Source organism: Felis catus, chromosome A1, assembly GCF_018350175.1.
Source record: "Felis catus isolate Fca126 chromosome A1, F.catus_Fca126_mat1.0, whole genome shotgun sequence".
Classification (NCBI taxonomy): domain Eukaryota; kingdom Metazoa; phylum Chordata; class Mammalia; order Carnivora; family Felidae; genus Felis; species Felis catus.
In genome coordinates, this window is record NC_058368.1 from 47,530,278 (window position 1) to 47,557,589 (window position 27,312).

Consider the following 27,312-nt stretch of genomic DNA (forward strand, 5'->3'; position numbering starts at 1 on the left):
ATGCTCTGTCTCTCTCTGTCCCAAAAATAAATAAACGTTGAAAAAAAAAATTAAAAAAAAAAAATAAAAAAAAAATAAAAGAATTCAGATGCTTTTCAGTAGCAGAATGGGAAATCAGTTATGATTTATTTCTATAATGTAATTCAATGTAGCAGTTAAAATCATTAAACTAGATCTGGGTGTATCTGTAGGGACAAGTCAAACAGAATACTATATTTTAAAAAGTGTATCCATCTTTTTTTTTTAATTGTTAAGTTAAAAAATTTTTTTTAAGTTTATTTATTTGGGGGGGGAGGGGGGAGAGAGAGAGAGAGTCCCAAGCAGACTCCACGCTGTCAGTGCAGAGCCCAATGTGGTGCTCAAACTCACAAACTATGAGATCGTGATCCGAGCCCAAACCAAGAGTCTGATGTCTAACTGATTGAGCCACCCAGGCGCCCTAAATTTTTTTATTTTAAAAAGATGTGTCCACCTTTTTTTTTTAAAGCAATTTCTTACTTTCTGGCATAACATAATTTTCTCAGGTTTATTTTCTAATTTCATTGCCTCAGACCTTCCTCTATGAGTCCTGGTTCCTTTTAGTGAGAAATACTATTTAGAAATTAAGATTTGGGTGCTGGTCATTGATACATTGGTCATTGTTTCTAAGCCCTTTCAGTAAAGAGGTGATTAGAGAGGGAGTTGGGAGAATGGCTTAACACTGTACAGATAAAATCATACCAATACCTCTAATTCCAATTCAGTACCATAGTAGCTAATTGAAGGGGCTTCAACTGGCCAAATATGGTACAACTTGAGTATCAAAATGAATATTAACAGTAATGAATTATAATTTGTTGATTAGAATAAGAATCCTGAGTGCATGCTAATAATAAATAAGAGTTTTTACAGTGGAATGCCAACCAATAAATATATATGCATATTATAATTACCGTTTTGTAACCTCATAATACTATTTGATTCAGAATCATCAGTGGAAGCTAAAACCATTGGGTAAAAGTATATTCAGGAGCAAAATATATATTCTCAAAGTATGTTTCCTACGGATTACTTACTAATCGCAGAGGGCAAAAAAGTACTTTTATATTTGAGTACTTTGGCAGATACCACTTTAAACAGGTGACTAAGGTTATTTTCACCAGTCATAGGACATAATGACATCATGGCTGCATTGTGTACTAAGGCTTTATGTACTCTTTATGTGCCTCTCTGTGTACTAAGGCTTTATGTACTCTATGTGACATACTGAGGACACATTATCACAAGTGTAGTGTTTCGGCCCTAAATGCTTAACCTGAATCTAATTACAGGGAAACATCAGACAAATGAAAATTGAGTGACATAAAACAACTGGCCAAATAGACTTTCTCTGTCTTTTATAACGTTGACTAAGGAACTGCTCAGGGTTAAAGGATACCAAAGATAACTACATGACATCCAAATGCAATGTATGATAATCCATTGGATCCTATACAGGGAAAATGCCAATTGGGACAATTGACAAAATTGGAAAATGGATTATATATTAGATATTGTATTGGGGCTAATTATACTGGGATTATATCAAAGAATTTTTTTAATCTTAGAAAATCCACACCAAATTATTCAGGGATAAAGGGATTTAATGTCTGCATATACCTCTTAAATAGTTAAGGGGAAAAATTGCACACGTGTCTGCGTGTCTGCGTGTATAGTGATGTATATGTGTATATGCATGTATCTATATTCATTCACATATATGAACAATAGGGAGAGAATAAATATGACAAAGTAATACTCAGTAAATATTACAAAGTAAATATGACAAAATGTTAACATTTGGTGAGTAAGAGTTTTTTGTTTTTTTGTTTTTTAAGTTTATTTATTTATTTTGAAAGAGAGCAAGCAGGGGAGGGACAGAGAGAGGAGGAGAGAGAATCCCAAGCAAGCTCTGCAGTGTCAGAGCCCAACACAGGGCACTGTGGAGCCCAACACAGGACTCAAACTCACAAACCCTTGAGATCGTGACCTGAGCTGAAATCAAGAGCCCAATGCTTAATAGACTGAGCCACCCAAGCACCCTGAGTAAAAGTATTAAAACAACAAGATGGAGACACTAAATTTATCGTTGTGTCTAGGGGATGATAAAGGAACAGTGAGGAATATGTAGGACTTTAAGTTTACGATAGTGTCTTATCTTTTTAAAAAGCAAAATAAAACTTTAATGCAAATGGAGACCAATGTTAACTATTTTCAACTGTGGATAGTGAGGTCATGGATGTTTTGCTATATCGTGTTTTGTACTCATTTTTTACACTGAAAAATCATAGCAAAGGAAGCATGATCATTACCATGTGAGAATACAAACATTTGCTGTAAACGCACAAAACACTTAACGTATACCAAAATATTGATACTATCAGTCATCTTTAGTGAGTTTATGGATGATTGTTATTTTATAACTTGTGCTTTGCTCACTTTTCTTCAATAAACATGACTTTGTTAACCAAAAGAACAGTATCTTTCTAAACCAGTTTTGAAAATCTAATGAAAAACAAAAAACAATTCTTAACATCCATCTGCATGGAAATACCAGGTGGGTAGATCAAATCTGTGAAGTACAAAGGAACTGATTCTGACTAGAGAAGATAAATTGAGTTAGGAAGTCTTTATTTCTGCTTACTTTTTAAGATGCCTGTTGTAGGTTTGTTCTAATTCTTGGTTTCACTGTTTGGGGTCAAGAGCTTGTCTACAAATGGAAATTAGAATCTCTGGGCAATCTTAAACAATTTGTGAATGAAATAGTCACAAGAATCCCTCCTTTTGTATCTGCTATGCAATCTGAGTGATGAATTAGGGGCTTTTTGATGCTAACTGAACTGAAAGCCTAGAGCCACATATAAATTATTTAAAAGTTTGGCTTCAAGATAAGATTAATGATGATTGGTGAAAAGATACCACGGTGTACCTTAGAGGGTATTCTTATGTATTTTACTGGGTAGTGTAGTTTACGTATTTATTTTTTAAAGATAACAAATTTACATTTATATATATGAACAGTCTTAAAACCTTGCTTTGAAAAGCAGACACTTTATTGTTCACAAAATGACACTAAAGCCCCACTGCTGGTATTTCTCTTTGGTTTCCTGAAACATAAATCAGTCCCTTTTTTTGTTGGTTTTTTGTTGTTGTTTTTGGGTTTTGGGGTTTTTTTGGTTGTTGTTTTTTTTTTTCTTTTTCTTTTTTTTTTTTTGAGAGAGAGAGAGCACGCACAAGTGAGGGAGGGGCAGAGAGAGACAGAGAGAGAGAGAGAGAGAAGCAGGGCTTACCTGAAGTGGGGCTCGTGCTCACCCAAAGTAGAGCTTGTGTTCACCCGAAGCAGGGCACAAGCACACCCGATGAGGGGTTCGACTCAGGAATCATGATGTGAGATCATGACATGAGCCCAAGTCAGATGCTTAACAACTGAGCCACCACCCAGTGCCCCCAGCCCATTTTAAATGTTGATTATAAAATTGGATATAAAATGTACCTATGTATTTGAATTTTATTTTAGTAAAAATAAATAAGTGTATTTGAATTTTATAGTGAGCGCGATGCCCTTGAACAGGAAATAATTGAGTTAAGGAGAAAACATGAAATACTTGAAGCCTCTCACATAACTCAAGCTAAAGAAAGAAATGAATTATCAAAAGAGGTAAGCTCATAGAGTCATGTGTATTTTATCATACGGTGATTGTGGGCACAGCCCAGGGCAGAATTGTGGGAGGGACTTTTTCCTTTTTGATGTAGTTAACAGAAAAAGAGACTTCAGTAGCTCTGTTTGAATGGGAAATTGCAAAGTAAAAATTAGCTTTTTATGTGAAAGCATAAGTGAAAGAAAATATTACAGTAAACCCTGAAAAGTAAGACGAAGTTGCTCTGGACACTGTCTGTCTCTGCACATATGTAGGTAACCACCTTACAACAAACTGTTACTTTACTGCAAAAGGATAAAGAGTATCTCAGTCGCCAAAACATGGAGCTTAGTGTTCGCTGTGCCCATGAAGAGGATCGCCTTGAAAGACTTCAGTCTCAACTTGAAGAAACCAAAAAGGCTAGAGAAGAGATGTATGAAAAATATGTAACATCCAGGCAAGATTTACATTATTTTTCACATAAATAGATACAAATTAGCACCATTTTCTCTGAGGGAACTCTTAGCTTTGGGGAAGAATAGTGATTTTTTTTTTTTAATTATATTGGACTATATTAAAATAACAGTTCATTTTGTTTCCTTTTAATATATTCTTATTCTAGTTGACTTTTTCTTAAGACATAGTTTTATTTTTTTCCCAATAGTGAAAAGACTACTTCTTTTGGGTCGGTGTATATATGCTATAATTCTTTTTTTGTTGTTGTTATGACATAACCTTTTTGTCTACAACTAAGATCTCTATGTAAGTGTTTTTTGAAAGAAAAGATGTAAGTATCTTTGTGAAAGGATCTTTTGAAAACAGTCTAATTGTGCAGAGCCTAAGCTGACCTTCTCCTGACTATGTGAAACCTAAGAAGAATGAAGGGACGGCATCACATACACGCTCTGGAATCAGACTCCTGCATTTTGATCCTGTCTTCTCTCTTCAACTAGATGTATAAGCTATTAGAGTTATAGTATATATATAGTACATATACATGTATGTATGTGTGTGTGTATGTGTGTGTGTGTATATATATATATATATATATATATATATATATATATATATAGTTATAGTCCTTATGATCCTTGAGATACTTATTTTTATCAGCACATCCAAAACTAAAACAAATTTAAAATTTAATCCTTTAAAACTTCACACATTCATAACTTTTTCCTTAGTCTGTGGAATTTTTCATGTGTTTGTGCTCCTGCTAATGGCCTAGGTAATGCTTTGACTTTGCTCAGAAATCACAGTGGTTGTGGTTGTTGTGCTTTAGAAGGAAAGGTTTTACAGTCAATTAGAGTCATTTTTGTTTTGTTTTTAATTTTGTCTCTCAACATGTACAACACCAGATTATTTTTAAATCAAGGGCATTCCATATACATCAGTTTTCAGGTCTTTAGCCATATGCATTAAAAACTATTAATATGATATTTTTAAGGATGAGCACATTTTATATAGTAATTAAGCCTTTGAGGCAATATATCTAACAACTATGTTTTTCAAATAACATTGTATATAGAACTTACTTGACATAAGGTAATAAATCTAACACGAAGCGTAAAAGTACGTTTCTTTTACAGAAACAAAATTCATGGATATTATCTTTGACTCCTTGCAGAGACCATTATAAAACAGAATATGAAAATAAACTACATGATGAACTGGAACAAATCAGATTGAAAACTAATCAAGAAATTGATCAACTTCGAAGTGCCTCTCGGGAAATGTATGAACGGGAAAACAGGTATAAAAGAAGTAGGAAATTATTTCTCTTTGAAGCTTATTAAACTATTTCTATGACATCAAATCTAAATAAAATGGAACATTAAAGTTCTAAGGTCTTTGGTAACTACCTCAGAAGAGGGTTTATCGGACCTTAAGTTAAGCCTCTTTACTCAGGTATTCCCATTATCTCTTCATTATCTTGGGAACTTGTCTTTTTGCCTTTAAGGGTTCATATTGAGGACAGAGATGAAAAGGGAATAAGAGATGCCAGTAGTTCTTCCCATAACATGCCAATGATTTCTGCAAGAAATTTTTTAAAACTGGAATAATAATATGAAATATTACATATGCCTCATTATCTGCTGGCCCTGACAGATATATTAAATAATCTTGAAGATGAATAATTTTTATTCATTTTAATCACTTTTAGGTTAGTATATATACGGTTCCCTTAGTCAGTGATTGGCAGTATTAGGGTGAAATAAATGCTACTTATTTCAACAGTAGTTTTTTGTGTTTTTTTTCACCATCATTATACTTCATTATACTATCCCTATACTATACTATATTATACTATGATTATACTTCATATGGCTTTTGAAAGTTTATATTTTAGTGGGAAAATTGTTTTGAAATTGACTTGTCTCATACTAGTTTATCAGCACTGATTTGAGTGTATGATGTTTTGAAGTTTGCCAACAAGCAAGACTTTAAATCAGACTTAATTCTATAATTATCACTGTAACATGTTGTTCTACTAGGAGTATAGTAGCAAAAACTTTGAGGGTTCCTCCCCTCAATTCCAGGCAAAAAAAGCTGGAATTTTACCTACTCTGTTAATGTAGTTGGCCTCTACTAGGGAAAATCTGTAAGAACTACATGTGCAGAATTAGCCTTTGGGTAGAAAACCAGCAAAGATAACTTTTTAAATTGCTGTTAAATTGTTATTTTAATAAAACAGATTGAGAGAGATTTTTATGATAATGTTGAAATCCTTTCGAGCAGTTAAATAATTGGACAACCTCTTGCAAAAAAATGAAACTGGACCACTATCTTACACCACACATAAAAATTCGTTCAAAATAGATTAAAGACTTGAATGTGAGACCTGAAACCATAAACCTCCTAGAAGAAAACATGGGCAGTAAGCTCCTCAACACCAATCTTGACAATGATTTTTTGAATCTGACAACAAAAGCAAAAAATGGTTTTCCAGTTTTCCCAACACCATTTACTGAAAAGGCTCCTTTATTTCTGGGCTTTCCATTCTGTTCCATTTATCTATGTGTCTGTTTTTATGCCAGTGCCATACTATTTTGATTATGTTCATTTTGTAATATAATTTGAAATCAGGGAACATGATGCCTTCAACCTTGTTCTTCTTTGTCAAGATTGCTGTGGCTATTGGGGGATTTTTGTGGTTCTATACAAATTTTAGGATTTTTGTTCTAGTTTAGTGAAAAATGCCATTAGAATTTTTATAGGGATTGCGTTGAATCTATAGCTTGTTTTTGGGTAGTGTGGACACTTTCCCAATCATTTTAATCCATGAGCATGGAGTATCTTTTGATGTATTTGTGTGTTTATTCAGTCAGTCAAAGAGGATATAAACTATATTTTTTAAATGTACATTTAGTAAGTAATTACAAATTAAATACCTGTTTAACCACCATCCAAATCAAGAGTCAGTGTCAGCACCACAAAAATGTCTTTGAGACCCTTTCTGCTTAACTCCTTCCTTCCATAAAGATAACTACTATTCTGATTTTTATACTAATAACTTTCTTGCTTTTTCTTGTACTTTTATTATCTAAATTACCAGTAAATATGTATGTCTGAGAAATATAGTTTAGTTTTCATATTATATTAGTGTCACATAAAGGGATCTTGCTGTATGTATTCTTTTGTGGCTATATGTGATTCTTCATGTAACCTTTTTTTAAGATCCATATGCTGTTGCATTTAGCTGTTCATGGTCATAACTAAAGTATGCCATTTTTATGAATTCATGCTTAGGACAACAAGGACATTGGGAGATTAGAGAGAGATGCATACAGAGAGATTAAAGAATGTCAAAACAAATTCTTCCATCTTTTTCAAAATTTTGGTTAGTCCCAGCCCTGTATTGGGTAAAAAGTTTCCTCTACCTTGTGGTCACTTGCTGGTAGGGTTCAAAATGCAGACCAAAAGAAGAGATATAAGCCTACTATATACCAAGGTTGATGTTAGAAAAGTTTACATTTGAGCTCTCCCAGCACTGTATTCACTTATTTAGCAAACATTTGTTGAGATCCACCATATGCCATAGATACATCAGGGACCTCTGTCTTCATGAAGTTGGTTTTCTAATAGACATAAAGACAGTAGAGAAACAATGATTATAAGTATGATGATAATGGAGAAAATGACAACACAGGATGAGACTATATAGAATCAGGGAAGACGTCACGGCAGAAGAAATACCCATGCTGATACCTGCATGATGACTAAGTGTAAGATGCGGGTTAGGGAAGGGAAAGGAATTGGGCAATGAATGTTCAGCATGTATGAAACCTGGAGATTAGACAGTATGAAGCTTTTTGAACAAACTGAAAATAATTCCATATGACTTGAGTGTAGACTGAGCTCTAAGAGATGAAACAGAAGAGGGAAACAGAGGTCCAGATCATGTATTTGGATCATTGCCTAAGTAAGACCAGTGGGGAACAATGGAAAGATTTTAAGAATATGCATTATATGATCCAATTTTATATAAAAAAGAGATTTCTCTGCAATGTGGAGAGAGAGGAGAAGTAAAGTATATGAGCACAGACATAAAGGCCACTTTTTGAGGTTGGTTCTGCTACCAGAATGAGAAATGATAGAACAGGATTATAGCAATAGAGATGGAGAGTAATGGGCCAGATTGAAAACATTTCTGGGAGGCAGAACCAACAGGATTCAGTGACTAGATTGGACTAGGGAGTGAGAAGATGTTAAGTATGTCATCAATTTTCTGGATTGGGTAGCTAATGTGATGCAATTTTTAAAATATTAGGGGAGGGGCGCCTGGGTGGCGCAGTCGGTTAAGCGTCCGACTTCAGCCAGGTCACGATCTCGCGGTCCGTGAGTTCGAGCCCCACGTCAGGCTCTGGGCTGATGGCTCGGAGCCTGGAGCCTGTTTCCGATTCTGTGTCTCCCTCTCTCTCTGCCCCTCCCCCGTTCATGCTCTGTCTCTCTCTGTCCCAAAAATAAATAAACGTTGAAAAAAAAATTTTTTTTTAAATAAATAAAATATTAGGGGAAAAAATAAGGCTTTAATAGGAAAACAAGGTAAATTTAGTTTTATTTTATTTAAAGTTTTTGTGTAATATAAACAGAAAAATTGACTGTATAAGGTTCTGAATCTCAAGAGAAGGGTCTGAGCATGAGATAGACCTGTGGCATAGGTGATATTATTTCTGTTTTACACATAAGTCTTTTAGTCCTGTGACTCAATTCTGTTACAGATTTTATAGGCTTTTATTGACTGACTTACTAACCTTAAAATATATGGGATTGTTTCTTTGATAACATGCATAATTATTTCCAGATAACCCACATAGCACATAAACTTTGGTATTACAATCATTTTGAGAATTTCCTGATTTTTCAGTTTTTGTTCTTTTTAAAAATCCTTTAAAATGCATGGCAACAGATTTAGACAAGTTAGCCCTTATTCTCTAGGATGCTTGCTTGATACAGGTAGGTTGGGAAATAGCTGACAGAACTATTTGTAGAAGCATGGAAACAAAAGGCAGGTTTCCTTTTCCCCAATATTGTTCAGCCTCCATATCCACATCAAAATGGATACCACCTAACCAGGAAATTCCTGGGATCCCGGCCTCTGCCCTGGAAGCCCTGGCAGCCACTGTACCCAGAATGACCCCATGGATATTGAAACCAGAGTGGGCATTTGCCACCAGGTGGCGCCAGACTGCAGCCCAGATCCAAATGGATTTGAATTGCACAAGGACCCCTAGCTGTAGGGCTCACCTTTGTCATTTTTTTAACCTCACAGTAATCCAACTCTGTATTTTATATGGCTGAATCTTTTTGAATCAGTTTCTTCATTACGGCAGGATTTAACTGTACTTAGAGCTTATGTCTCACTAGTCTTCATAAAGTAAAAATAAATTATAAATTATTTCCTTCGAAATCTCATAATAGGAGTTAAAACAGACGAAGTACTTACACTTGCATGTTTGTACCTAGTCTTTTTACCTCTCCCCCCATAAACATTTTTAGAAGAAAATTAAATAAGATTAAAGAAACATTTTATGGCCTTGGTTTGTTTTCTATACATTGGGGGATATTAAGAGAGTGCCTTTTATTTTCTCCTCTTAGATGTGTAAGAGAAAGATGGAACACATGCCAGCTGATCTTGGCATCTATCCCTGCAGTCATACCAGTAGTTTGTGAAGTGAAGGGGAAGAGAGCACAAGAGACAAAGACTTAAGAAAAGGCAGAAATAAGCAAAGAAAGAACTTGGGTATTTGGATACATCAAAAGTACTGTAGTTGGGATTATAATGTGCATGTATATATGCTTTGCTCAGTCTGGGAGTTAGGCTTCTTGTCTTCTTCTGTTGCTTTAGAATCTAGTTTGCCGCTGTGGGAAATAGTGAAACTCACTCTGGTGGTGAGATTCTTCTATAAATAACTTCTTGCTTAGTAGGTATTTTGTGACTGAAATGTACAGACCCTCTTATACATTTGGAAGAAAAGCTTTATTCCTGAACAGGGAGTATATTATGGAAAAGATTTGGATCAAAAGACTAAACTTAAATTCTGGCTCTGCCAGTAAATCTGCTTAATATCCCTGAAGTTTAATTTACTCTTTTATAAAATGAGCTAATAGTACTGCTTCACAGAGTGATCTGTAAGGTCTGAATGAGATAATGTATATGAAAAGTACATTATAAATTATAAAGCTATGTATAAGTAGTACTTATTCTGATACCTTTTATCTGTAGGCAGTATTTTAAGTTTTTTTCTTTTATCGATTTGTTGACAGTATTATAATGAAGATCGTATAAAAGTCACTGATAACACTATGAAATTATTATCATTAAAAGGCACTACTATAAAGTATGTAATGAATCTTAAGTATTGGGGCACCTGGGTGGCTCTGTTGGTTAAGCGTTCGACTTCAGCTCAGGTCATGATCTCGTGGTCTGTGAGTTCAAGCCCCATCTCGGGCTCCTGGAGCCTGCTTCGGATTCTGTTTCCCTCTCTCTCTGCCCCTCCCCACTCATATTCTCTCTCTCTCTCTCTCTCTCCCTCCCTCCCTCCCTCCCTCTCCCTCTCTCTCCCTCTCTCTCTCCCTCCTCTCTCTCCCTCTCTCTCTCAAAAATAAACATTAAAAAAAATAAATTAAAAAAATCTTAAGTATTGATCTCCATAGCATTGAACCATTTTCCTTAAATGACATAATACAGACATGCAGGTCTGCATGCCCTTTGTTTCAGTCTAAATTTCTACATAAAATGCTAACTTATTTGTTCCTAATTAATACTATGAGGTAACAAAAAGGAAATAAATTCAGCTGATTAAGTTTTTCCAAAAGTCAAACTACCTTGACCTAAGGTGGTCTCATTATTGTGAACCCAGAAAGAACTATTCTCATAGTGATCCTGTAAAAAAGAGAATGAGTTTGTTACAAATATTTTATTACGCTTTTGAAAAAGTCAAACCAGTACGGAAAGGGAGATCAAAAATATGCTTTTAAATGTGACAGTATTGCTTTAGTGATTTTATTTTCCCACCAAATCAGTAAAATCCATCTTGATCGGAATTTATCATCTTCCAAAAGTACTCAAGAAGAAACTTAATGACATAAACTTGAAGTTTGTGTCAAATCTTGGAGTGATATTAAATATCTTCAATCTAAGTTTATTTACAAAGGTTAGTTGAGTATATATAATGCATTAGAATAGATGAATCGAGGGGCCCCTTGGTGGCTCAGTCAGTTAAGCATCTGACTTGGGCTCAAGTCATGATCTCGCAGTTCGTAGGTTCAAGCCCCACATCGAGCTCTGTGCTGACAGCTCACAGCCGGGATAGAGCCTGCTTCAGATTCTGTGGCGCGCGCGCGCGCTCTCTCTCTCTCTCTCTCTCTCTGTCTCTCAAAAATAAATGTTAACAAAAAATTTTAAAAAAGAATAGATGAATCTGAACCAGTATATGCAGGCTCCCTTCATCATTTTAAAAGTGTATGTCCTCAATTGGTGCTTCAACAAACTTCTTTTGTTCATGTCTGACCAGGTGTCTGAATAATTTTTTTTTTAATTTTTTTTTCAACGTTTATTTATTTTTGGGACAGAGAGACAGAACATGAACGGGGGAGGGGCAGAGAGAGAGGGAGACACAGAATCGGAAACAGGCTCCAGGCTCCGAGCCATCAGCCTAGAGCCTGACGTGGGGCTCGAACTCACGGACCGCGAGATCGTGACCTGGCTGAAGTCGGACGCTTAACCGACTGCGCCACCCAGGCACCCCGCAATTTTTTAAGTTCTTAGATGGAAAAACTTAAGAATATTCAGCGTGTCTTTTTAGTTAGATTATTCTGGAAGTATATGGCTTTACAGATAACTCAGGATCTTCTTAAAGAGTTACAAATGAAATTTTATTGTTAGCTATATTTTATTATTAACTATCTTTTTATGCCTATAAGTGATTACCATATGTGTTCACTGCTTAATTAATAATATTTAATTATTTCAAGGTGTACAGGGTGTTCCAGAGATGAAGTAAGGTGAGTTCAGGTTATGCAAGAACTTAAATATAACTATTGTGTATATATAGCTCACAGGGTAGCAAGGGAGGTAGTAACATTCAGGATAGGGTGAGGTTTTTAAAAGCCCTGATGTTAATAGGGAATTCTTGGAAATTTTATAGAAAAAGAGTAATGTGATATATTCATTTTTTGTAACTAGTTACGGTGTCGGGAGGATTATAATTGAAGAGGCCCCAGAGGCAGGGAGATGGGTTAACAGAGTATTGCAAAGCTTAAGTGAAGCTGAGAAATGGAAGGAGAGAATACAAGCTGATTTTAAATAGTATTTGGGTGAAAGAATTGACACCACCTGATGACGGACAGGAAGTGGACATCAGACATGACTTCATCTTTTCTACTTTGCCGGTCTCAGAGAGATGGGTGGTCAGGCACAGCTAGTAACCCAAGGTTTCAGACAAGATTTAGAAAGGAGAATAACCATTCCTGATTTTTCACAGGTACAGCAGCTCTAACCAAGCCTAAAAGTATTTGTGTGAGATGACATTTAGTACCAGAAATTTTTCTCTATTGCATCTCAGATGTCACTCTCCTCAGCCCTAAAGTGCAAGAAGGGCATTAAACTGCTGAAGCCCCTCCAGCAGTCTTCTCTGTTTCTGCAGGATACCCTTGTATATATTGTCATCTTCTTTTTATACAATAAAAAAACCTTGAGAAGCATAAACCCTAATTATTATTCTCTAAATGAATATCTTCATAACTTTTTAAAAAATTTTTTTAACGTTTGTTTATTTTTGAAAGACAGAGCATAAGCATGAGCATGAGCAGGGGAGAGGCAGAGAGACAAGGAGACACAGGATCTGAAGCAGGCTCCAGGCTCTGAGCTGTCAGCACAGAGCCTGACCCATGGCTTGAGTCCACAAACCATGAGATCATGACCTGAGCTAAAGTCAGACACTTAACCAGCTGAGCCTCCCCATCTTCATAATTTTTAATGTAGCCTTTCATATTTAGATAACATACTAACTAGCTACTATTTATGGGGTGCCTATTACATATCAAGCGTTGTACTCAACACTCTATGTACATTGTAGAGAGAATTAAATGGGACATTTTATGAGGTTGTAGGTACTAGTATCCCTGTTTTGGAAATGAGGAAACAGACACAGTGAGTGTGATTTGCCTATGATTACAGACTATTTAAATGGTAAAACTAGATACATCTGATTCTACAGTGCAATGCAGATTTCCATGTTACTGGTCAAGGCTATAAAAACTGATAAAAGATCTCTTAGCAAAATGGTAATTTTGGCGGTAATTTATTTGAGAAAGAAATTTGTTTTTTTAAGAGAGTTTCAAACCCCACTTTATACTTCAGGGCTGAGTGTGAATCATTAGAACTTCATAAAGGCATTTATAATTTTGAAAATTAGTAAATAGGCCTTTATTTTTCCATAAAATAGTATTTGTTTTACAGAATCTATCTCTCTTTACTACTTACCTAAAGCCCAACCTCCACTTGTAACAAGAGCATGTTCTCCTGCTCAAAGACACAGCTCCAACAATTATCTCCTTTGAAGAAAGGAAAAGGTTTTCCTTTTCTACCAACTATTCCCAACTATTGTTACTAACAAACATTATTTCTCCCATCTTTATTTATTTATTTATTTATTTATTTATTTATTTATTTATTTATTTATTTATTTATTTATTTTTAATTTTTTTTTTCAACGTTTTTTATTTATTTTTGGGACAGAGCGAGACAGAGCATGAACGGGGGAGGGACAGAGAGAGAGGGAGACACAGAATCGGAAACAGGCTCCAGGCTCTGAGCTATCAGCCCAGAGCCCGACACGGGGCTCAAACCCACGGACCGTGAGATCGTGACCTGGCTGAAGTCGGACGCTTAACCGACTGCGCCACCCAGGCGCCCCATATTTCTCCCATCTTTAAAAAAAAACTTATTTTTTAATTGCCACTTCCTCCTGTAGCCACTGGCTCATTTCTTTGTTGCCCTTTGTAACCAAATTCCTGCAGTTTTATATATTCATTCTTTACCCTCGTTTAGAAAAAATTCTGTTACCAAGGGGGCACCTGGGTGGCTCAGTCGTTTAAGTGTCTGACTCTTGATCTCAGTTCAGGTCTTGGTCTCAAAGTTGTGAGTTCAAGCCCCGTATTGGGCTCCATGCTGGGTGTGAAGGCTACTTTAAAAAAAAAAAAAAATCTATTACCAAGCTTTTGCTTCCCTGTGCCACTCTAACAAAGCCATTGTTATCAAAAACTCCGGAGACCTTCATGTTGCCGAAAATCTAGTTGTCACGTTCTCAGTTCCTATCTTACTTGACCTGTCAGCAATATTTAATACAGTTGACCACTCCTCACTCTTGGAAGCATATCTTTGACTTTCAAGATAACTACACTTTGATTTTGCCCCTTTCTTACTGGCTATACCTACTCACTCTCTTTTCTGCTCCTCTTCATCTCCTTGTCATCTTTTGTAGCTAGCTGCCTTCATGGCATTTCTATTTGTTTATCTGGTAAGCATTTTAAATTTAATATGTGCAAAAAAAATATTAATATGTGCAAAAGCACACTTCTGTCCCTCCAACCCTGCTCTACCTTTAGTCTGCCCCAGATCAGTTACAGATAACTCATTTCCTCTTGCTCAGAGCAAAAATTTTGAAGTCATCAACCTCTTCTCTTTCTTCACATTCTGTCTTCTATTCATCAGCAAATGCTTTTAGTTGTGTCTTCAAAATTTATGATTCTCTTATCATCTCACAGACACCATCTTGATCCAAGCTACCATTATCTCTTGTCAGAATTACTGCAAGATTTTCTTAAGTGGCCCCCCAGCTTCCTTCCTTGCCCTCACAGGTCTGTTCTCAGTGCAGTTCCTGTTAAACTGTAAATCAAATTGAATTATTGTTCAACTGAAAAGGTTCCCCATCCAAATGAGTACAAGTTTAAATGATTATCATGCCCTGGGATACTGTGTGATCAGTTCCCAGTTATCCCGTCCTCATCTTACTACTCTATTCTAGTCCCTTGTTTACTCACACTGCTCCTGTTCCCTTAACCCATAGGCAGGCTCCTCAGGTCCCTTGTGTTTACAGTTTCCACTGCTTAACCTTCCACTCCTGGGTATTCTAGAGCCTTGTTTCCTTACTTTCTCCATGTCTTTAGATGTTACCTGCTTTCTGATGTCTGTCTTGACCACCCTGTAGAAAATTGTGGAATTCCTCATCCTTCCACACCTCCTGCCCACCAGCCCCTTCTTTGCTTTGTTTTTCTCCAGGGCACTCAGGACTTAATAACATATTTTGATTTCTTTCACACTATTTTTTTTTTAAGTTTTTTTTAATGTTTATTTATTTTGAGAGAGAGAAACAGCGCGTGAGCAGGGGAGGGACAGAGAGAGAGGCAGCATCTGAGGAAAACCCCAGGCTCAGAGCTATCAGCACAGAGCTTGATGTGGGGCTCGAACTCACGAGCCTTGAGATCATGACCTGAGCCAAAGTTGGATGCTTCACTGACTGAGCCACCCAGACAACCCATCAGCTAATTTTTAAACCTTAACACATAAATGGATTTTAAATAAGTTTTTGCATTTTTATGCTTACATTTTTCATAACTTCTTTTAAACCATAATTTGAGTCAGATATTTATCTACTCTAGGATGAAGTTTTCACATCTATAAAATGAACAAAAAATTTGCTTGAGCACCAACTAAATTGAAACGATAGGAAAATATAGTATGTTCAGTCAAAAGGAATCTCAAAAAATTTCTTCTCTGGAAATGCATAGCTTCCCCCCAAGAAATTATGTTACATACAATTTCCACTTTGCTTTTTTTTTGTTATATCCTTCCTAGTCATCACTTTTCAACAACTATGTTAAGTAAAGGAACAATTATTGGTCATTTGATTATAAACGGCAGATAATCCACTTGCAACCCTTCTTGTTTATGCCATCTTAAAAACAATGGCTTCAGATATGGAAATGAGCAGTTTTATATGTTGTCCAGGAAGTCTCATCTGGAGGCAGAAGTGATTAATTCAGATACTTTCCCTGTAAATAAGCTTGTCGTGTAAATAGCCTGTTTCAGTCCCCTTTTTGTTCAAACTGGAAAGAATGTATTCACTTTTATTAACCAAAAATATTTTTACATGGAGGCAGGAGAATGGGTTGCTTAGTTGTGCCTAGGGAGCTCTTCTGACATCCATGTTTTTTTCACTATTTATTCTTGGTAAATTTCAAGTTCTGAGACATTAGTGGTGTTTATTCAGGCCAAGCATGCCCTTGGCATTCCCAAACTCTGATTTGTTCCTGTTAGAATTTCAAAGGTTCCTAACGTTTTTCTCATTCTTGCAAAATGAGAAGGTTTTCTTGCCAAACTTTTCAAGTATAAATTTGATTTGTCATATTGGCACCATGAAATTTATCTTCTAGTAGTAGGAAAGTATGTTCCATGTACAGAAATACATTGTTACATTTTGTACTGAGGTTTCAGGTTTTGGTTGTAAGATAATTCTGGATAAACTTTAATATATCAAGTTTTGAAACATTAGTTTGCGTAGGAAATACATCTGTTTTATTGTAATATTACAATTCTCTTATTTAGTGAAGTAATGAATACTTAACTCTTCAAATTTCTTGTTTGAAGGTCATAGTTGAAATGATGATATCTTCCAGTTTTTGTCCCCGTAATTCCTGCTTTATGCTTATTTCTCTGAGATAGTTATTAATAGCACCCTCTTTCACTCTTAAAAATGCCTCAAGTTGAAAAATACATTGTTTGGACACTAGTTATTTTACTAGGGCTCTCACTTTTGGCTTTACATAGGAATGATGGGATTTCTTTTCCCTTTTCTACCATCTTTCCTCTCCGCCTCCTGTGCATAAATACAGGGTGGATGGGAGAGATAAGTATGTGTATCTCTGATATGTCCATATGAGAGATGGACTTCGTAGGATGTAACATGAAAGAACCGTGAAAAACATGAAAAAAAAATGTTAGCTTTCTAAACGCATTTTTAAGAATGAAATATTTTAATTTTGTATTTAAAACATTCTAATTCTGGCCATTTGGCCAACTTCCAACATCATTCTTTATTATTATTCATTACATTTGATTATATATTCATTTGGACTTCTAAAACTTTAGCTTCTTTAACTTATACATGCTGCACATAGTCTCTATCAATTTTTCAAGTTTGTCCTTTGAAGAACATTAGAATTCTTGCTCTTCCAAAACTGTATGCTGTTACATTTCTAATGCATTTAACATTTTTAAATGGATAATTTATTAGTTATATGGCAATTATGGTTTTATCTGTGGCCAGAATATAATCCTTCTGGTGTTTTATCAAACCAGTCTAAGTTTGAAGGAGCATGGGCTGTAAGAAGTTTTTATGTAATATAGTCGCAGTCTTTACAAAGCTTATCTTTAATTTAACATTTGTGCTACGAGATGACCATATAAATCTTATAATGACAGAACTTCCCAAGGAGACAACTTCTGTGACACAAAGGGAATCTTACTAAACGCAGCGTGACATGATAAGGAGCGCGCACTCTAGAACTAGACAGCTCGGGTTTACATTTGGGCACCGTCGCTCCCTTGCTGTGTGACGGTAGATAACTACTCTGTGTTTCAGTCTTCTCCTTTGTAAAATGGAGATAATGAGACAACCTACACTTTGCGGGGTTGTTGTGAAGATTAAATGAGTCACAGTACGTAAAATGCCTAAAATAGTTACTAGCACGTGGTAAGCATCTATATGTTTCTTATTACTATGATTGTCAGTGGAATATATTCGGTTTATGTCAGACACCTTAAAAGTCAATTGATAATATTAAAGGCTTAAGTACTGTATCTCTATATTTATGTTAAAAGGAATTGTGAGCCTTCTTGTATGCAGGTTGTGTATGAGTGGAGATGTGGAAGGTATGGAAACTGTTAGGAGATTAGGTTCACACAGAAATCTTACCAGCAGACATCTAGGAGAGAGCCTGTTGGTAGAAACCTCAGCCTCTAGCATTTTTTCAGACTCATTTTAGTTTTCTTTTTGTTTTTTTTTTTTCTTAATGTTTATTTATTTTTGAGAGAGAGCGAGTAGACGAGGGGCAGAGAGGGAGGCAGAAGATCAGAAGCGGGCTCTGTGCTGATAGCAGAAAGCCCCATGTGTGGTTCGAATTCACGAACGCGCGATCATGACCTGAGCCAAAATGAGATGCTAAACAGAGCCACCAGGCACCCCTAGTTTTCTTTTTTTAAATTGCCCTTTTTGTCCTTCAAGGTCCAACTTACATATCTTCCCTTCATACACTCACCTCTCTTCCTCCAATTAAAAATAATCAACTCTTCTTTGTGGCCTTGGAATTTTGTTTGTGCTTTAATATAGCACTAACTATAGTTAGCTGGATGATATAGATTGTAGCATGGTGAATGCACTAGGACCTTCTAATCATATCTCTGCTCACAAGCCCTTTTGTTAGCTTATTCTGGGTTTTATTTCATTCTCTGTGACTTGCTTTTATTTCTAATGCCCATTATTGCAGAAAGGAAATATAGTTAGGGACTGAAGCTTCTCCACCTACTAACTGTTCATGATTAATAGTACTATAATGGCAATCTACTTGGAATTTTGCTATTGAAATAACTTACAGAACAATGAAGCTATCTTTGAGAAATGAAAATTGCAACCAGTTTGTGATGACTTACGGACTGAAATATATAGATCATCTAGGAATGAAAAATACATCATTGTTTAATATACTTAAATAATTTAATTCTGTCTATAAAATTAAATCTCATGTTTCCGTTAGTTTGATGATAGAATATTTTTTGAAGATCATTGCAATCAGGATGATGTCAGAAAATAATGACATGACATTTTGTGATATCTATTTTAAAATGCACTTCCACTTAGAGAATAATATATAAAAGCTATTTTCTTCTTAATAAGTTATCTGTACTCCAGTTTTTTGTGAACTATTTATTTCTGGTTCATAAACCATTTGATTGAGGAGTCTCTATTGGTTGATACGTTTTAAATTTTAACTTTGTTGTTAGTATCACAATGTAAAAGATGACATTTCATACTGGCACAGCAAGTAAGCATTTCTGTCCAATAGTTATTACATAGATTTATTTAAACGATGTGGATTTTCATGACTTTCTACTGATATTCTCCATGAATAATAAACACAAAACTCTAATACCCAATCCAGGTCTTTATGGGAGATATGGTAATATGATGTAAAAAAACACTTGCTTTAGCCAACTTGACAATAAATTATATTAAAAAAAAAACACTTTGTTTGCAGTAGACATGGTTGGACACAAATTAGAGCTTTAACATAGGCTGTGACTTAGAACTAGGTACTTTAAGCTCTTGAAGTTATAGTTTACTTCACTATAAAAATGGTTAGAAAATAAACATACGGGATTTGTAGGAATTATATGAGCAAAATTATTTATGTTATACTCTATATTTATTTATAACTATGTTAGAGAAGTGGATTTTTAAAAAATTAAGTGGGTCTCTGAAAAAAGCTTACTGTTGGTATTTTTCTTGATCCAGACTTCCACTTTAAGAAAAAAACATAACCTAATGTGTCATAACTTAATTATTCACTCTTGTTACCTTCTGCTTTTTGGACATTACCCTTAGATGTTATTAAATGTGTCGTTCAATTTCAGTTCCTGCTATCATCAGTACTATTAGTGGGTGCCTCACCTAACACTCTGACTTCATACTTTCTTGAGCCCTACAGGAATATCGACTTAGCTTCACTTAGCTACTTCAGTGGTTACACCCTGGATCTTGGTATCCACTAAAATTCTATCCTGGGAAGTACTGTTCCACCTCCAAATCACCATTCTTTAGCAGCAATCTCTAGTCTTTTATCCTCTTTGTACACTACTTACATTTATCTGTTTGTCATCTTATCAGGACTACATGTCCTTTGTCTCTTCTGCTTCTTCCTAACCTATGAGCCCTCGGTTCTCTTCTCTTCCATTCCTCTGTAAGTGAGATCCCAAGGGTCATCGCTTCAGCTAGCTCATATCCCATTTGGTCCCATTTTGACACTTGTGATCTCTATGTTATATTTTTTCATTTAAAATATTTTATAGAATATTTATTAACTTCTCAAGACCTCAGTTTTCTTGTGGGTACTGTGTGAGTAATTATACTTACCTCATTAGATTATGGTAAGGATCAAACAAGTTATATATACAAAGTGTTTAGCCTACCTTTAACCCACGTAGAGATAATTTATGGAGAAAGATACTGGGACATTTAGAGGTAGACCATGTTTGCACCTGTACTAGTGTGTGTTGCTACAGAAATACCAAGCCAGGTAAATTCATATAATAACCACCTTAGGTCACCAGCCTCAAGTGGGTCCTTAAGATTGTCAGTCCACTCTAAGCAAGTACATTTATGAATCTTTAGGAAATAGATACTTATGTATTTGGAATAATTGAGTGTATACTTAAATTTTAGAAATCTCCGAGAAGCAAGGGATAATGCTGTAGCTGAAAAGGAACGAGCAGTGATGGCTGAAAAGAATGCTTTAGAAAAACATGATCAGCTCTTAGACAGGTAAGCATCCTGCATGTCTGGAAATGTTAAAACTCTTTGATTTTTGTTCCTGTTACTTTTGATTTTAGAAAAAATATTTTTAAAAGAAGTATATTTATTTCAAGTGAACTGTAGTTTACATGCATTGTTTTTGTAGCATATAACTGGCATATACTAAAACAAGATAATAGAACAGTTCAGTCACTGTCCAGTTTCCTTATACCCCTTTTGTCCATCTCAACCACTGCTGCTCAAGAGACAAACACTTCCTCATTTCTGTCACCATAGCTTAGTTTCACTCTTCCTGGATTGAAAATAAATGGAATTGCACACGATGTAATCTTTTGTGTCTAGCTTCTTTCACGCCACATTATATTTTCATCTATTTTGTTGTTGTATCAGTAGTTCATTCCTTACTGTTGCTGGGTAGAAATGTACCACAGTTTGTTTATTCACTCACCTGTCAATGGACATTTAGGTTGTTTCCATTTTGGAGCTATCATGAATGAAGTTGCTGTGAAATTTTCTATAAAGTCTTTTGGGCACATGTTTTTATTTGTCTTAGATAAATTTTCTCTAACACTGGAATTGCTAGTCATAAAGTAGCTGGATGTTTTACTTTCAAAGAACTTACTGAGGGGTGCCTGGATGGCTCAGTTGGTTAAGCATCTAATTTCAGCTTAGGCCATGATCTCATGGTTCATGGGTTTGAGCCCTGCATCAGGCTCTGTGCTGGCAGCTCAGAGCCCTGGAGTCTGCTTTGGATTCTGTGTCTCCCTCTCTCTCTGCCCCTCCCCTACTTGCACTGTTTCGCAAGAAAATTAATAAACATTAAAAAACAAAAGAAACTATTGAACTTAACTCCAAAATTAAGTTCATTATATACTCCCCAGTTCATTTCTTAAAAATCTGTATGTTCTGGTTTATGTGTGTTGGAGGAAGAGGAAGAGAGAAAATGATTTGTCTTTAATTTATCAATAGAAAAGTATATTATTTTTAATAGTCTAGTTAATAGGAAAATCACTGATGAGTATTAAGGTAAATACCATTGCCTCATTGAACAGCCTAGACTTTCAGTGGTTTGACTACATGCAAATAGAATGGTTACCTTTTTAAAAAAACTTTTTATTTTGAAAATAATTTCAGACAGAAAAGTTAGTAGAATAGTTCATCAAGTACATATACCTTTCATATACTGATAAACTTAGAAAATAACTGAATGGAGCTTTTAATTGTGTTAAATGAAGACTTGCAGATTCATTTGTGATTTTAGCAATACATGAAACTAAAAATTGAGGCAACTCTTCATATAATTAACCTATGACCAAAATCTTGTAGAATGACTCAAATTATTAAACTTCTGAATTCAAATCAACTTTATAAACATGATACATTAGTAAATACAATATTAGAGAAATCTTTTCTGTAATGTGGAAGTGTATCTAAATCTGAACATTTTATATTAAAATAAATTTCTAAGTCAGCTGTTTTTATTGGAGTGCTGTTATAACCTTAAAATCTTTTATTATGTATAATCTTTCCATTTACAAAACTATTATGTTTACATAAAAGATTTGTCTCTTTGTTGATGTTTTGAACGTGACGTATTTAGGAATGGCTCTAGAATAACATTTGTGGACAAACTAACAAACTTTATTTTTTTTAATGGTTATTTATATTTGAGAGAGAGCAAGAGTGCACAAGCAGGGGAGGGGCAGAGAGAGAGACAGAGACAGAATATGAAGCAGACTCCAGGCTCTGAGCTGTCAGGACAGAGCCTGACATGGGGCTCGAACCCACGAGCTGTGAGTTCATGACCTGAGCCAAGTCGGATGCTTAACTGAGTGAGCCATCCAGGTGCCCCCAAACTAACAAACTTTAAAAAAAAGTGTAAGATTTTTTTTTAATGTTTATTTATTTATTTTGACAGGTAGCACACCAGTGCACGAGTAGGGGAGGGGCAGACAGAGCAGGAGAGAGAGAATCCCAAGCAGGCTCCACATTCACATGGAGCCTGATGAAGGGCTCAATCCCATGACCATGAGATCATGACCTGAGCCAAAATCAAGAGTCAGACACTTAACTGTCTGAGCCACCTAGATGCCCCAAGAAAGCATAAGATTTTAACTAGTAAACCAGAACTTACATTCAGGCAGAATTTCATAACTTACTAGCTTTGGTATGTTTTTGTGAATTTGGAGAAAAGAGAATAGTAGTAAATCTGACCTTAAAACTGGTAGGGGGACCTGGGTGTCTCAGTCAGTTGGGCATCTGACTTCGTCTCAGGTCATGATCTCGTGGTTTGCGAGTTCAAGCCCTGCATCAGGCTTTGTGCTGTCAGCTCAGAGCCTAGAGCCTGCTTCGGATTCTGTGTCTCCATCTCTCTCTCTGCCCCTCCCCTGGTCACGCTGTCTCTCTCTCTCTCAAAGATAAATAAACATTAAAAAGATTTTTTTTACTTGGCTGTTTTTTTTTTAACATTTATTCATTTTTGAAAGGCAGAAAGAGAGCACAAATGGGGGAGGGGCAAAGAGAGAGGGAGACACAGAAACAGAAGGAGGCTCCAAGCTCTGAGCTGTCAGCACAGAGCCCAATGTGGGGCTCAAACTCATGGACTGCGAGATCATGACCTGAGCCAAAGTCGGATGCTGAACCGACTGAGCCACCCAGGCGCCCCATTATACTTGGCTATTATATATTTATACTAAACTCTGTTATGTCCTAGATTCTGGCACTCTAAAATCCTTATTTGTCCATATACTAACAACTGGTATTTATCCTAAAGGCCATAGGATGCTTTAGTACTTAAAGGTATCTTTTGAATAATTGAATTCAATCATTTAAATGTTTGTAAAGCATGTAGAACAGTGTCTTGCATATAAGTAGTGATACAGAAATGTTTGCTGTTATTATAAAATAATTTGTTCAGTTCTGTTTACTGAAATTTTGCTATTTAAAAGTTGATCTTTCAAAATCATTTTCCACTAGAATTTTGAATAAACTAGAACAGCTCATTTTTTTATTGAGGTTTAACTGACATACTATATTATATTAGTTTCAGGTATAAAACATAGTGATTCGGTATTTATGTACATTACGAAATGATCACTACAATAAGTCTGGTTACCATCTGTCACCATGTAAAGGTTTTAAAATGTTGTTGACTACATTCCTGATGCTGTACATTACATCTCTGTGTATTATTTGTTTTATAACTGGAAGATTGTACCTCTTAATCCCCCTTGCCTGTTTCATCCATCCCTCTACCCTCCCTCTGTTCTGGCAACCATCAGTTTATTCTCTGCAGCTGAGTCTATTCCTGTTTCTTGTTTGTTTATTTGTTTTGCTTCTTAGATTCCACATGTGAGTGAAATAAGGTATTTTTCTGATTTATTTAACTTACCATAATACACTCTAGGCCGTAAGTCACGAGATTTCATTCTCATGACTAATATTCTGTTGTGTGTGTGTGTGTGTGCACATACCTACATACATGTACACACACACACATACACATCACATCTTCTTTATCCATTTGCCCCTCTTGGACACTTGGGTTGCTTCCATATTTTGGCTATTGTAAAAGATGCTGTAATGAACATAGGAGTGCCTGTATCTTTTCAAATTAGTGCTTTTGTTTTCTGTGGACAAATAACCAGAAGTGGAATTACTGGATCATATGGTATGGTAGTTCTGTTTTTAATTTTTAAAGGAACCTCCGTACTATTTCCCATAGTTGCTGTATCAATTTACATTGCTACCGACAGTGCACAAGAGTTCCCTTTTCTCTACATCCTCACCAGCATTTGTTATTTCTTGTTTTTTCAGTAATAGCCATTCTGACAGCTGTTAGGTGAAACCTCTTTGTGGTTTTGATTTGCATTTCCCTGGTTAGTGATGATGAACATCTTTTCATGTGCCTGTTCGCCATCTGTATGTCTTTGGAGAATGTCTATTCAGGTCCTCTGCCCGTTTTTTAATTGGATTGTTTTCTTAATATTGAGTTGTATGAGTTCTTTTTATATATGGATATTAACCCCTTTTTATATATATCATTTGCAAATATCTGCTTGCATTCACTATGTTGCCTTTTTGTTTTGTTGATCATTTTCTTTGCTGTGTAAAAACTTTTCTAGTTTGATGTAGTTCCTTTTTTTTTTTTTTTTTTTTTTTTTTTTTTTTTTAGTTTTGCTTTTTGTTGCTTGTGTCTGAGGGGACAGATCCAAAATAATATTCCTAAGATCAGTGTCAAAGAACTTATTACCTATGCTTCCTTCTAGGATGTATGGTTTCAGGTCTTACATTTAAGTCTTTAATCTATTTTGAGTTTATTTTTTGTGCATGGTGTAACAAAGCAGTTTCATTCTTTTGCATGTAGCTTTCCAGTTTTCCCAATACCATTTACTAAGAGACTCTTTTTTTCCTCACTATATATCCTTGCCTTCTCTGTCATAGATTAATTGACCATGTAAGCATGGGTTTATTTCTGGTCTCTCTAGTCTGTTCCATTGATCTGTGTGCCTGTTTTTGTGCCAGTACAATACTTTTTGATTACTATAGACTTATAGTATAGTTTGAAATATGGTTGTGATACCTCCAGCTTTGTTCTTATTTCTCAATTTTGCTTTGTGTATTCAGGGTCCTTTGTGGTTCCATACAGATTTTAGTATAATTTGTTCTACTTCTGTGAAAAATACCCTTGATGTTTTGATAGGGATTGCATTGAATCTGTAGATTGCCTTGGGTAGTATAGACAAATTACCAATATTAATTCTTCTAATTCATGAACATTGTATACCTTTCCATTTATTTGTTTTCAGTTTCTTTCATCAATGTGTCAGAGTTTTAGAATGTAGGTCTTTAACCCCTTGGTTAAATTTATTCCTAGTTTATTCTTTTTGATGCAGTTGTAAATAGGATTGTTAATTTCTGTATCTGATAGGTTGTTACTAGTGTACAGAAATGCAACAAATTTCTATGTATTAATGTTGTATCCTGCAACTTTACTGAATTCATTTATTAATTATAATAGTTTGGTGGAATCTTTGGGGTGTTCTGTATATAATATCATGTCATCTGCAAATAGTGACAGTTTTGCTTCTTCCTTTCCAGTTTGGATGAGTTTTATTTCTTTAATTGCTGTGGCTAGGACTTCCAATACTATGTTGAATAAAAGTGCTGAGAATAAGAATCCTTGTCTTATTCCTGATTTTAGAGAAAATGCTTTTAGCTTTTTACCATTGAGTATATTAGCTATGGGTTTGTCATATATGGCCTTTATTATATTGAGGTACGTTCCCTCTATACTCACTCTGTTGAGAGTTTTTATCATCAATTGATGTTGAATTTTGTCGAATGCTTTTTCTGCATCTATTGAAATGATCATATGATTTTTTATTCCTCATTCTGTTGATGTGGCATATCACGTTGGTTGATTTGTGGATGTTGAACCATCTTTGCATCCCTGGGATAAATCCTACTAGTTCATGGTATATGATCCTTTTTTTTTTTTTTTTTTTTTTTTTTTTTTGAGAAAGAGTACACACAAGCAAGAAAGGGCAGAGGGAGAGGGACAGAAAGAATCCCAGCGTGGAGCCTGACACAGGGCTCAGTCTCATCACCATGAGATCATGACCTAAGCCAAAATCAAGAGTCAGATGCCTAGCTAACCAAGCTACCCAGGCGCCCCTGGTTTGCTAATATTTTGTTGAGGATTTTTACATCTGTGTTCATTAGGGATATTAACCTGTAATTTTCTTCTTTAGTGGTGTGTTTGTCTGGTTTTGGTATCAGGGTAATACTGACCTGATAAAATAAGTTTGGAAGCATCTTCAATTTCCTGACATAATTTGAAAAGAATAGGTATTAACTCTTTTAAATGTTTGGTAGAATTTATCTAAGAGGCCTTGGACTCCTGTTCATTAGGAGTTTTCTGTTTTTGTTTTTGTTTTTTACTAATTCAGTTTCGTTACTAGTAAGTAATCGGTCTATTAGATTTTCTGTTTCTTCATGATTTAATCTTGGAAATAGTATGTTTTTAGGAATTTATTTCTTCTAAGCTGTCCCAATTTGTTAGTGTATTACTGTTCATAGTAGTCTTGTGAGCCTTTGTATTTTTGTGGCATTGGTTGTAAGTTGTCTTTCTTTTTTTATTTTATTTATTTGGGCCCTCTTTCTGTGTTTCTTGATGAGTCTTGCCTAAGGGTTTGTCCATTTAGTTTATCTTTCAAAAGAACCAGCTCTTGGTTTCATTGATTTTTTTTTCTTTTTTTCTTTTTTTCTTTTTTAAATTTTCTTTTAAATGTTTGAGAGTGAGTACACATGAGCAGGGGAAAGGCAAAGAGAGAGGGAGAATGAAAATCCACAAACTGTGAGATCATGACCTGAGCTGAAATCAAGAATCGGATGCTTTAACCAACTGAGCCACCCAAGTGCTCCCGTTGATTTTTTTTTTGTTTTTTTTCTTTCTTTTTTTCTTTTTTCTTTTTTCTTTTTTTTTTTTTCATTTATCTTCACTCTGATCCTTATTATTTACTTCCTTCTTGAACTTTAGCCATTGCTTGTTCTTACTTTTC

The 27,312-nt window shown here is 35.3% G+C and overlaps 1 protein-coding gene across 8 annotated transcripts in view; it reads left to right on the forward strand.

Annotated features, from left to right (window-relative positions):
• PIBF1 (progesterone immunomodulatory binding factor 1) overlaps window positions 1-27,312 on the forward strand; it is a 207,355-nt gene that overhangs the window by 40,879 nt on the left and 139,164 nt on the right. For all 8 annotated transcript variants that reach the window (XM_045054215.1, XM_045054221.1, XM_045054219.1 and 5 more), the window contains exons 7-10: window positions 3,568-3,676; window positions 3,932-4,113; window positions 5,284-5,409; window positions 20,660-20,758. In XM_045054215.1, coding sequence (XP_044910150.1) covers window positions 3,568-3,676; window positions 3,932-4,113; window positions 5,284-5,409; window positions 20,660-20,758 — 516 coding nt within the window. The remainder of the gene's footprint in view (window positions 1-3,567; window positions 3,677-3,931; window positions 4,114-5,283; window positions 5,410-20,659; window positions 20,759-27,312) is intronic.